Genomic DNA, 12,666 nt, shown 5'->3' with positions numbered 1-12,666 from the left:
GTACAATACCTGGGAGAGAAAGAAAAGAAAGTACGGGTACTGGGTTCGAACCCAGACCTCCTGATTTAGAATGAATAACTGGTAAAGATCGTCTTCATCAACAAACTAGTTGGGCGGAGTCCCTGCTGACCACTTCCTTTGAACACAATGCACAGTCATTGAGCCCCACCCGTACCCACTGTCTATTTATAGTAACAAAACACAAACACTATAAAACACCAGCAGTGCAGTGGCAGTGGAGAGATCGCTTTCTTGTGTCTATTCATCCCAAGAGCAACTCTGTAATGGCTGAGATACCTAGACAACGAAGCAACACAAGTAGTGACGAAGTATATCTGATCAGAAACGGCGCTTCAGTTCTACACAGAACCAACAGTGAGGACTTTGGTCACAATGTGGACTCAAGTACAGAGAGACGGGAGCGGCCTCAGAAACCGCCACCTCTAGCCCCCAAGCCACAGCTATCTCGTCCCAGCAGTACCAACTCTCTCTCTAGTGCGGGAAAAAACAAGAGCCGGAGTAAGAAGGCTAAAGACGAGGAGATAGAGGAGTCACTGAGACGCATGAGAGGTCAGGGGAAGTACATCAAACTGAACGTGGGGGGATCACTACATTACACGACACTCGCCACACTCACCAAACATGATAATATGCTCCGAGCTATGTTTAGTGAGCGGATACCTCTCGAGAAGGACGACGAAGGTAAGACCACACACACACACACTTGTATAGATATGTACGTGCGTATATGTACGTGTACTCTTACTACTAGTGTCACTATATAACTTGATGTCATGTGATCCCCTACAGGATGGGTCCTATTGGATCGCAGTGGTAAACATTTTGGGCTGATTCTAAACTACCTACGGGATGGTTCTGTATCCTTGCCAGAGACAAAGAACGAATGCATTGAACTTCTGGCTGAAGCAAAGTAAGTATTGGCAAGGGAGCGGTTAGTTGGCGGGGAAGCTAGCCAAATCTTGCATGCCTGTCTGTTAGTATTCTCGAAAGTGTTTCCCTAAAATAGCCCTATATGCTGAGACAATATTCCACCCCCTCTCTCAGGTACTACTGTATAGATGAGCTGGTCGAGGTGGTGGACGCACAGCTGGACAAGCTGAAGGATGAGCATCAACCCATCTGTCGGGTCCCAGTCATCACCTCGCTAGAAGAGGAGCACTTGATTGTCTCCACTACCCTCAAACCAGTTATCAAGCTGCTCTACAACCGAGGGAACAACAAATACTCGTACACAACGTGAGTGAATGGCTGTACTATACAGAACTTGACCAAAATATGACTTACACACCACAAATGGCCAATAATCCAATCTCTTCCACTATACTTAATATTACAAGAGCGCATAAAAGAGAGAGAGAGAGCGTGTAACTTACGCATCTGCTACAGTACGGGCAGAATCCAAAACCACTACTATAAATAGAACAATTCTTGAATTCCCTCACTGCTGCATGTGCATGGAATGTAGTCCCACATGACCATAGTTCTATTTATAGTAGTGGTTTTGGATTCTGCCGGTACTGTAGCAGACAGAAGTTACGCGCTCTCTCTCTTTTATGCGCTCTTGATATAGAACAATGTCACGCAAACTTAAAAGCTACACATTGAACTCTATCTTTGTATCTAATACACGTGTTACTTATCAATATCTCTCGATCTGTCCCTCTAGTAACTCTGATGACAATCTGCTCAAGAATATCGAGCTCTTTGACAAGCTGGCTGTTCGGTTTGGAGGTAGAGTCAAGTTCATGAAGGACATTGTGGGTCGTGGTGAGATCTGCTGTTGGGCTTTCTATGGCCGTGGAAAGAAGATTGCTGAGGTTTGCTGTGAGAGCATTGTCTATGCCACCGATCGTAAGCACACCAAGATAGAGTTCCCTGAGGCTAAGATCCTGGACGAGACATTGAACATTATGCTGTACGAGGATCGTAACGAGGACAGCCCCCCTGGTATTAGGGGTGGGGAGAGGGAGCGGCTTCCTGGCACTCCCGAGGGAAGGCTATCAGAAGAGGAGTACTAAAACACTTTAGATCTTTGTTGTGTGTGCATGTTTGTGCTCCATTCATTTATAATTTTATTGCTTACGTCTTATAATTATGAGGGCGACTTTAGAAGAGGTCTAATAATGTGATGGCGGCCTTTAAAAGAGAGGTACTAATTTAAAGGGCGGCGTTGTGTAGAGGTATACATACCTGGTAATGGTCGATTATGGGAAAGCTAATATTGACAAGATCCACATGGCCTTGGATGGAAGAGATGTCTGTGAGTGTTTTAATATATACCATACACTCAATGTGTGTATTCATTCCTCTACACAGAATCATCTAGAACAGTACTATAACATAGTATTTGACCAGATATTTTCTCCGAACACCAAGCATCTGGTGACATGCGATCGCTACGGCCGACTAGCTGTGTTCAGGTATTAGGCCCAACCCCCTCCCCCGCTCACACATGTACTCATTATTAATGCATGCAGTTTAGCAGCTGCTTTGGGAGCTTCCGCTGATAACGGCAAGTCTCCTGTGCTCACCACTACTGGTATGTGTGTGTGTGTGTGTGTGTGTGCATGTGGGTGTGTGCATGTGTGTGGGTGGGTGGGTGTGTAGGTGTGTGGGTGTGTGTGCATGTGGGTGGGTGTGTGTGCATGTGTGTGTGGGTGGGTGGGTGTGTGTGCATTTCTTATTCAATACATCTGTTACATTGGTGCATTTAATATGTCATTAATATGTGTATGTACCCCCCCCCCACACACACACACACACTAGGTGGTGGTGGTCCGGCCTATTGTCTGGAGACTGCTGGTCAGCTGCTATTCAGTGGTGGGGAGGAGGGAATTCAGGCATGGAAATGGAGTGATCTGACCAAGACAACCAACAAGGTACCACTCTCATCAATATCCCCAGCTATTATTCGTGTTCTTTCTCTTTAGACTATTGAACCCGTGGCCACTCTATCTCCCCCGGCAAGGTGAGTGGTCGCCTAGGATACCGTGTGTGATAGGGGGAATTCCCTCCTCATACAGACAACATGTGACTCCGGACACCAACGCACTCGTCTATGATGAAGCGGTAAGAACTATAACAGTAATAATGCTCATAAATATGCTCCTGTTGTGTAAGAATCACTCTTGATTGATTCTTCAGACAGAGACCCTCTACTCTGGGTGTGGAGATAATAATGTGTACGGCTGGGACATAGCCACTGGTCAGATCAAGGTAAGCACCCTTTCCCATTATTCCCCGATATTCCCTGCCCCCCTCTACCAACCTCGTGCAGACCACCCTCTCTGGTCACGATGACTACGTACACTGTCTGTGTTCACGTGCTGGAGGACAGCTGCTCTCTGGAGCCGAGGATGGGACTGTGAGACTGTGGGGTGAGTGGGGGTGTGGGGTGTGAGGTGTGTGGAGGGGGTGTGGGGTATGGCAATGGTTGCACACACTTTCTTTCAGAAAATCATAACATTTTGATATTTGCATCTAACAATATTTATGTTATGGCTGTTGAAAGATGTTCTGTCACGTTAAATTTGGACAAACATACAATGTGATGTTGCTCTCATTCCGTACAGATCCAGCTCGTGAAAACAAGACCGTTCATACAATTCACAAAGTGTGTGCTGTAATGTTCTTATTTAACTGTGTTTATCATCAAACTTCCGGCAGGGTGGTCGCTCTGAGTGGGTGGGGTGTGTGGGCGTTGACTCGGGAGGGGAGTGGATTGTGTGTGGAGGGTCGGAACCACCATCTATATACCACCTCTCGACACTCAGTCATGTGACTACACTAGCCACGCCTCCTGGTGTCATCACGCAAGCTATCCTGTTCACAAACGATAGAGTAAGTGTTGTCTGGATAATTCATTTATTAAGCATATCCCGCCCACACCGCCCACACATGACAGATCATTACAGCTGGCTCTGAGCGTCTCCTCCGCCATTGGTCAATCAGTGGTGACTCCATGGCAACCATCCCCTCGGCTCATAGCCATGCCTTCTCTTTGGCCCACAACAAAAACAGTCAGCAATACGAGGTACGTCATCTTGCCCCCCCCCCCACGAGATTACTGTGTGTGTGTGTGTGTGTGTGTGTGTGTGTGTGTGTGTGTGTGTGTGTGGGTGCAGATGTGGACAGTGAGTGGAGACTCTTCAGAGCTACAGGTGTTCACTAACCTCGGATACAAAGCTTTCTCTCTAACTCTATAACTCAGTGTATATGATATATAGTTTTACATCTCTCTAACATGCTCTTTATGAATGACTTCAAATTGTACTGATGATTTGTACTTGATGAACAATGATTCAATTAATTGATGTTGATAAAAAGAGTTATGTTTTCACATTTTCTTTGACAATGATCTTGGTGAGTTTGAGAGGGAGGTGTCCAAAGATGCCCGCTAGTTTATTGAGACACACGCTTCTTCGTTTGTAGTGGTCAGGTTGTATCACATGCAGTCCAGGGTGGCCTCCTGCCTTGGCTGTGTGGGTGTGGGTGTGTGTGTGTGTGGGTGTGTGTGTGTGTGTGTGGGGGGGAGAGTAAATCATAGCTAATTTTAGACACACATAGACACTTTTCTATGCCTAACATTTGCTTTACTTATTAAGTGTGGATTGTAGTCAGAATGCTCTATAGAGGTGGACAATAGGCACACGTACATTACACAGTGTTACAACATTTGCTTTACTTTTTTAAGAACGGTGGATTGTAGCCAGAATGCTCTAGATATAGGAGATAAGACAACCATACTTCCATTGATGGCCTCTCAAAAATATCTAACCATGCACTAGCTGACCTGATTCTCTCTCCAGGTTCTTGAGTCCTCCCTTCCCCTTGACAACCACTAGACTAGGCTGCGGCCACGAGACCAGCTCCAGGAAACGTCCTACCACGCAGTTCATGAGAATATCATCACAATACATAGTCCAATCCTTATCCTTCATCATGCCCCCTGGCAGCAAGGCACCGGGGTCAAAGTACATATCGAGGTAGGCCCTAGGAAGATAATTTACATTTAGTGTAGAACCACTTTTAAAGTGGCTTGGTACAGTCCATTGGTATATTTACCAAAGCTAATACCTATGCAGGAGACCTGTTGCCGTCATCATGATGGACACACCCCTCCCTGGTACTGCCTGGTCATAGGTATACTGCCCCTGAGAGTTGAGGCTGTGCGACCTCATGCAATTCTCAAAGCCAACAATACGATGTCTGTTCTCCTGTAGGGGGGGGGGGGGGGTACGGTTATCAGACATTATCTAGTATGGGAGAGAGGGGTCAGTCATGATACATTATCTAGTATGGGGGGGGGAGGTCAGTCGTGATACATTATCCAGTATCGTGTGAAATTGTCTCAGTCACACACACAGCATCTTTACCTGCCAAACGTTGAAGGCGAACGTGAGATCAGACAAGTCATTAATCCATCGATCATCATCCAGAATGAATACACCTACACGTGGAGAGGAGGGTATTTAGTGTGTGTGGGGGGGGGTGTACTTAGTGTGTGTGTGTGGGTGTACTTAGTGTGTGTGTGTGTGTGGGGTGTACTTAGTGTGTGTGTGGGGTGTACTTAGTGTGTGTGTGTGGGGTGTGTGGGTGTGGGGTGTACTTAGTGTGTGTGTGTGTGTGTGTGTGTGAGGGGTGATGATATCAAATAACTCACAGTCTGTCTTTATTTGTGGCCGCGGCTTGAATCGATTGGTTATCTTGTTTTCCTTCTCTCGTATAAACTCGAGTGGGATTCGACACATGTTACTCAGATTAAGAATAGCCTGCGGGATGACTCGCTCAACATCATTCCATATCACAACAATCTTAGCCAATCGCGGTGTTTCACAATAGTGCAGTAATATCTTGGGTAGAATGGATTCCCTCCGATAGGTCAGCATGACAATTGTGAAGTTCTCGGTGTTCAAATCCATGTCTGTACTAAACACTTGCTTTTGCCATCTTTCTAGCGCTGTACTGACAATTCTACTGCTGATGTTCTTTTTATTAAGTGATGGCGCAGAGCTGACACTGATGTTAGGTGGTGGTACACAGACATTGCATGTAACACCGCCACCATGGATATGGGTTGTTGGCCAGTAGCCCACATCTGAGGCACTGTGGTATAGCTTGGAGATATGATCAGTTAGTCCTCTGGCTATGTGGTTACTGCCATCAGAGTATAGGGTCCACGATGCAAGCAGCATGATCATCACACCCAGGACCACCACAGCCACCAACAACTTCTTCATCACATCCAACATTTACCAGTGTCCTTATCCGACCTTTTTCTATTATAACGCTGTACATGTACAACAATGTTACAGTAGTGTTACAATCATTATTATTTTTACTACTTGTTTACTGTTTGTGCTTTCACTTCACTATAACTCTGTGAAGAAAAGTCAGCTCTAGGAACAGGGTCGACACCACTCCAGGGTAATAACTGCGCATGCGCATTGGGCAGCAGAGGAATATACAACTGTAAGACAGTAGAAATTATTTGCATGACATTGAACACATAATACATACACACATTATTCTGTTCCAGTTGCTGAGTACGGCAGGGCCACTATCTGCAGACCATCTCTTTGTGCTTGCTGTGTCTGCACTTGTTGCACTAGTGCTTGCAGCTGACCAGGGCTGAGAACAATACCTCCTGGTAGTTGCGTTAGTCTTGACCTCTCCTCCTGCGAACTAGGGCTCACTAGTATGTTAGGGTCTGATGCTATAGTGACAGATTGAACAGTTAGTGGGATCCCGGGAACACTGTGGGAATAAGACGAGGGTGAGTCATGTGATGTGGTTGCGGTCGAGAGAGGAGAATGGAACTGTGAGATGAGTGCTTGGACCTGGCTTGGAGAGATGAGAGCGGGGCTAAGACTGAATGGCATCGCGACGGTGTGGAAGGGTGTATGGTGTGTAGCTGGTGACGGTGTGTTTGCATGGCTTCCAGGTGGAGGGGGCGTAGGCATTACTGTGTGTGTGTGTGGAGGGGGCGTAGGCACTGATAGCTAACATAATTAGATGCACTATACAGTTTGATTTATGCATTATATCATGCATGATGGCGTGAACGTGTATACACTCACAGGATGTTGATGATACTCCTTGAGGTAATGACAGGGCGAGGGGTAGGGCCAGAGGGGGTCTCGAGAGTAACGAGGGGATAAGAGAAAGTCCCTTCTGTTGTTGACTCACCTATATACAGTATACACACACTCATCATGAACAATGGATACAAGTATTCGCCATATACACGTGTGATACCAGAGCTACTCTTGATACACTATTTATACATGCATACCTGAGATTCTTGTATCTGTGAGACCAGTGACTGTAGAGTAGTGGGTGTGGTCACCCTGTCAGAGGAGGGGGTTCCCCCAAAGAACTCCACCCTTCCTCTAGTCATACCAGGTGTGGTAGCGGGACTAGCCCCTCGGAGGATTGTTGGGTGGAGTAGTGGAGGGTAGAGTGGTGTGCCCCCTGGAGTAGAGTTGAACACTGCAGAAAAATATGCATACACAGTTATGTAAAATTATTATGGCTATATTACTTATAGAGATTCTTCCTGTTGTCAATGTGTGTATTTATATAGCCATAGCTATAATCACGCATTGCTAGCCATGCAGAGTGGACGAGAGTGGCACATGATGTGCCCGTTTTTAGCAATGATTCTATAATCATTGCTAAAAACGGGCACCGTATTACTAGAATGTTTTGCGAGCATCAAACATATGCGAACTTTGCGAGGGTTGATCAATTCGCATTGCAAAGTAAGATTATAGTAAATACAGACGATCCTTGTCAGAACGCAATAGTTACATAGGCAAAGGATTCATTTTTCTGCGATTTGATTGCAAAGGTTTTTTACCAGCAAATATTCTATGGTACAGTCAGTATAGCTGAGTACTGGCTCTACCTTTGTTAGGAGGTGGTGGTGTGATGGGCGTACCCAGTCCCTTCCGTCTGTTAGTGAACCAAGTGTTGACCCGTTGCTCAGTGATGCCCTCTGTGTCTCCCTCAGGCCCTCGGACCTTGGCACCGTTGTTCATGGCAACCTCGGCTTCGTTACAGATCCTAGCCAGGTCCAGCCGTTGATCCCGAGTTGGAAACTGGTTCTGGAATGTATAATTTTTAACAATGAATAATTCCAGGAAGCAACAAATAAAACAATGCGGATATTCCTTGGTTACAGAATTATGTCTCTCAATTTTAACCAGACTACTATTCCGGTTTTAGACATGACCAGCATAGTAGTTTAACACTACTCTAGATCAAAACACGATGTAACTCAATCACATATGATTACATATCGGTACTAGTAGTTGTTTCGTCCACCACTGAACAAGACCACCCTAGCACATGTATTGACAGCCATGACCACAGACAATGAGCTCTAGTGATTACTCTTATCAGCTAACGAGCCAGAAATCATGTCGCCACATGGCAATAAAGGAATTACAACACAATAAAGTGACCTACGTATGTACTTAACTACCAGCTAGTGTGTCTAGTTACCTAATTAATGGCTAATGCTAGAAAATAGATTCCGGTGCTGCTAGGTAAGACAATAGTTAACTATAGCTAATTGAATCATCTGTGTCTTTAAGGAGACCCACACCCTCCATTGACCAAGCAATTACTCAACAACCATAATTACTGCCTGCCTGGTATGTATGTACATGTAGGTGATAATTATGACTAGTGTGTTTGGTGATGGGAAGGCCACTGCATATATTATAGTCTTTGGCTGCATGTTATTTAGTAAAGGAAGTTACTCACTGGCTAATATGGACTGTGTGTGTGTGTGTGTGTGTGTGTGTGTGTGTGTGTGTGTGTGTGTGTGTGTGTGTGTGTGTGTGTGTGTGTGTGTGTGGGCGTGTGTGTGTGCATGCTCTCATTTACCCTCTTAAATGCTTCAGTGAGGATCTGTGTGGATATGGGTGACCATTTCCAGCGTGGTCTTCTCTTCCCCTCAACACGTGGGCTCTCGAGCACAGCAGTCAGGTTGCCATCTGCACTCTGAACTTCTGTACATGGAGAGTAAGATGCTTCGTTACTACAGGTTTTGCCATGGAATATAATATAGCTGCTACAAACGTAAGCACATCACAGATCCTTCTCTATACAGTGCATTCTAGCTAGCTACAGTGTTAAAAAGAGACAACTATAAAAAGAGACTGATCGTATCCCAACATGGCCCAGCTGCAATGAATTAACGCGGTGATAAGGATATCTGATTAAGGGGGAGACCACTCATGCATTGTAAAAACAAAACCACAAAAACACATAACAATTAAGGTTACGGTATACTAATTGCTCATGAATAATTCATAAGATATTTATTTTCTTTATTTCTCATCACTACATTATTTTTGTAACTAGCAATGATTATCAATGAAAAGAGAACATGAAACAATGCTAGCTATTATTGTAGCTAAAAGTATCTATGTCTTATAATCCAATGAAGTGGTCTGAGGTCAGCTGAAAATTTTAGCGTCAAGTTTTGTTGACTGCATAGCTTCCAGGTTGTCTTTCTGACCAGTATTCGATGCCTAAAGACTTACTGGAGGGCGACTCGAAGAGATCTTGTTCATAGAGACCTTACAGCAAAAAATATATCCTTGTTACTACTCTACAGTCGCCATATTAGCCTACAAAAACAGCTAGAAATGGCCGTAACTTTGTTTCAACTTCCAACTCTTGGGAAAAACTCTTCGAGTCGCCCTGCCCCTTTATTCGTATAATAAGAAACAACAGACTATACGGTAAAGAGGGGTTTCCTGATGCTTAGAATTGACGCCAAGTGACCATTGCCAGATGAGAGCCATTTTACTAGTGAACTACATTGAACACTCACGCAAATTTGAGCGTGGGTGGAACAGTATACCGTAACCTTAAGCACGTTGCATAACAAAGGACTTTAGTTATTACAGCTATAGTGTTCTAGTGGGTCACTGATCGTATCCCAACATGGCCCAGCTGCAATGAATTAACGCGGTGATAAGGATATCTGATTAAGGGGGGAGACCACTCATGCATTGTAAAAACATAACCACAAAAACACATAACAAATTAAGCACTTGCATAACAGAGGACTTTAGTTATTACAGCTATAGTGTTCTAGTGGGTCCAATTCAATTACCACGGTCTGTTGCTTAAGGTTAGGGTATTGTGATCACTCATGAATATTCATGAGTTTAATTCTGTCAGCTTTTTCTCTCTTGCAGGTTCTGCTGTACTTATATTGTATAATTATCAACTCTATTGCTATTGTTTTGTGTGAGAATGCCATGATTATGAAGATGCATGAATGAGAAAAGTGGGCATCAAAACCGCAAGTATATAGACTATTTTTTGCGTCAATTTATAAAAGCAGTAAATACTTTCAGCAAGCTTTATTGGTATCTATATGTAGCTAAGTACCTTCCAGAGGGCCAGACGAAGAGATATTTGTTGTAAAACTTCATACGGGCGAGTAAAAGCTAAGAGTAGACGGTAAGTATCTAAAAAATACGCTTGATATTTCGATAAACAGGAGGCTAGCTCCAACCAGATTCAAAATTTCTCTTCGTCTGGCCCTGCCCCTGCCTTTCTTTAATTGGATAGAGCCCTCAGTTTAAGATTCCCGGGTTTATCCATGCTAAAAATTGACACAAGAAAACTCCATCTTGTCTGATGCTGCTACACTAAAAACATAGCGATAATGATATTCACTCCATAAATACCGCGGGGGCGAAACAAATACCCTAACCTTAACCCAATAACTGGAATAAATTACAAGGGGCATTGATAATCATTGAGGTTTCTTACTCCCTGTTCTTGTCTTTTGGTCGTCTTCAAACCACTGATATAGTTTAACCCGCTTAGCTCTCTTCATAGTGACACCGTGGAGGAAGTGTTGAGAGAGGTGGCTTTGATTGAGGTTCGTGATCTCCACCACCTCACGCTGGGGGATAGAGTACTGATTCATGTAGCGCTTGATCACCTGGGCAACCACACTCTGGTCTCGGCTATAGGGTGAAGGTGACCATGAAAATATGCATGGAACTATAATTAATTATTGCAGGAAACCAAAGAATTTATGAAATTATACATGGAATTAAAATAATTAAATTACACAATAATTTACTGTACGTATCATTTTATGAACAAAAACAAATAACTATTGCTTGTTATGGCTAATTTATCAGTATATATTTCTCGTTATTATTTTTAAATAGTGCAACAGAATAGATGTGAGCGTATGATGATAATATTCCATGGCTACTGGTAGATCACCTCACTCTCCCAGAGCACCATGCAATTAATATTATTAAAGAGATGCTATCATTACAGGAGGCCTGCCTGAATGTGTGTAGGAGTGAGTGGTTTCCAGGAACAACCACAATTATCTGATATCAATAATTGAGTATAACTAACAAAGAGGGCAGCAATGAATAAAGCCAACACTGAAGCCTAGCATGTGTATGGAGGCCAGCACAGTAGGAAGCATTTCAATGCAAGGACATAAGTAGGAAACATACATATACCAGCAACTTACTGACTGCAGCAGCTGCTTTCACTGTCACAGAAATCGAAACACTTTAAAACACTCCTGAAACTATACTAAAATGCAATCCTCCTACTATATATTTATATACCTGTATAAGATAACTCACTCTAGTAGACATTCCACAAACGGAGAGATTTGCATATTCAGTTCATCCTCAAGCGTAAAATGTTTCCTCTTTTGACCTATCTCTGATAATTCCTCTGTCGTCGTGGTTACCACACTTGTTAGCGGAGGGGGTGTGTCCCTATACATCACGATACAGCCCCCCTCCTCCTCAAGCACACTCTGATCGTCCATACTGTCCGGAGAATCCTGCTCCTGAAGCTTGCTCTGAATGTGGTCATCGTAGATTTTGATTAGCTGCTCTTTACTGAGTTGATGGTCGTCAATGAGCTCTTGTATAAGAGCGACGGCAGCATTGGGCAGGAGCATGGGAGGGGGGGCACGATGTGGGGGGGTACGATGTGGGGGGGCACGTTGTGGGGGGGTACAAGTCTGTGCACGAGAGAACAATCATGCAGGGGGGGGGAACGATTTTGAGAGGTACAAGAGGACTGTATGTGCATGAGAGAGAACATGTGTATACTACACAGCTGTTTGTAGCATACTTCTAAACAGTTATACGTTTATATACAAGTATTAAATGTATACACTATAGCTGTCTTTATATATTTTAGAGCGCATAACCGGGAGCCGGCCATAGACTCTACTATCTATAATCTGTTCCAGTGTTGCATAGAAATTGATGGAGTTTAAAGTCGTACATGTACAGTGCATTGATAGATTGTGCAATGAGTAGTGTCAGATATAGCATTGTTATTCTCTCCATGAATTGTATGCTTGCCAGCCATGCATCTCTTGTCCTAATAAACAAAGGGCTAGCTATAATTATGACTAACCTTGCGAGTGGCCGGAGAGACCTCCCCAGATTGGACCAGTGGCTCTTCTGCATCCAGCCCAGCGCCAACAAGGACGTTGTTTTCCATCGCGGCTTAGTAAACTTTAATAAAATTCTATTAGGGCGACTTTATAACCTGTTAGTGGGAAGCCTATGAATGTTGTACAGTGACAAACGCATCCTCAGGAAGTGTACTATGTAA

The 12,666-nt window shown here is 44.0% G+C and overlaps 4 protein-coding genes across 4 annotated transcripts; 2 read left to right on the top strand and 2 right to left on the bottom strand.

Moving 5' to 3' along the window:
- Positions 1-177: 177 nt before the first annotated feature.
- On the top strand, positions 178-2,103 carry LOC135339390 (BTB/POZ domain-containing adapter for CUL3-mediated RhoA degradation protein 3-like). The gene is made up of 4 exons (XM_064535467.1): positions 178-702; positions 811-931; positions 1,066-1,257; positions 1,688-2,103. The coding sequence occupies exons 1-4, from the start codon at positions 285-287 to the stop codon at positions 2,037-2,039; spliced, it is 1,083 nt and encodes a 360-aa protein (XP_064391537.1). The 5' UTR covers positions 178-284; the 3' UTR covers positions 2,040-2,103.
- A 19-nt stretch (positions 2,104-2,122) lies between these two features.
- LOC135339392 (THO complex subunit 6 homolog) lies at positions 2,123-4,362 on the top strand. Its single transcript, XM_064535471.1, has 12 exons — positions 2,123-2,281; positions 2,338-2,441; positions 2,499-2,560; positions 2,788-2,900; positions 2,952-2,989; positions 3,045-3,090; positions 3,166-3,237; positions 3,299-3,398; positions 3,594-3,634; positions 3,688-3,861; positions 3,926-4,054; positions 4,146-4,362. Exons 1-12 carry the CDS (start codon positions 2,228-2,230, stop codon positions 4,224-4,226), a joined length of 1,014 nt encoding a protein of 337 aa, XP_064391541.1. The 5' UTR covers positions 2,123-2,227; the 3' UTR covers positions 4,227-4,362.
- On the bottom strand, positions 4,283-6,402 carry LOC135339387 (exostosin-like 2). The gene is made up of 5 exons (XM_064535464.1): positions 5,684-6,402; positions 5,397-5,470; positions 5,098-5,237; positions 4,814-5,013; positions 4,283-4,498 (listed from the first exon to the last, which is right to left on the bottom strand). The coding sequence occupies exons 1-5, from the start codon at positions 6,270-6,272 to the stop codon at positions 4,350-4,352; spliced, it is 1,152 nt and encodes a 383-aa protein (XP_064391534.1). The 5' UTR covers positions 6,273-6,402; the 3' UTR covers positions 4,283-4,349.
- An 87-nt stretch (positions 6,403-6,489) lies between these two features.
- On the bottom strand, positions 6,490-12,620 carry LOC135339384 (hepatocyte nuclear factor 1-beta-B-like). The gene is made up of 8 exons (XM_064535460.1): positions 12,466-12,620; positions 11,673-12,061; positions 10,825-11,024; positions 8,917-9,041; positions 7,931-8,129; positions 7,316-7,512; positions 7,101-7,209; positions 6,490-6,985 (listed from the first exon to the last, which is right to left on the bottom strand). Exons 1-8 carry the CDS (start codon positions 12,550-12,552, stop codon positions 6,546-6,548), a joined length of 1,746 nt encoding a protein of 581 aa, XP_064391530.1. The 5' UTR covers positions 12,553-12,620; the 3' UTR covers positions 6,490-6,545.
- Between the last annotated feature and the right edge of the window lie 46 nt (positions 12,621-12,666).

The sequence above is a fragment of the Halichondria panicea genome, chromosome 8, assembly GCF_963675165.1.
Source record: "Halichondria panicea chromosome 8, odHalPani1.1, whole genome shotgun sequence".
Lineage (NCBI taxonomy): Eukaryota > Metazoa > Porifera > Demospongiae > Suberitida > Halichondriidae > Halichondria > Halichondria panicea.
Note: the sequence above shows the minus strand (reverse complement) of the source record. Positions and strands in the feature narration are given on the sequence as shown.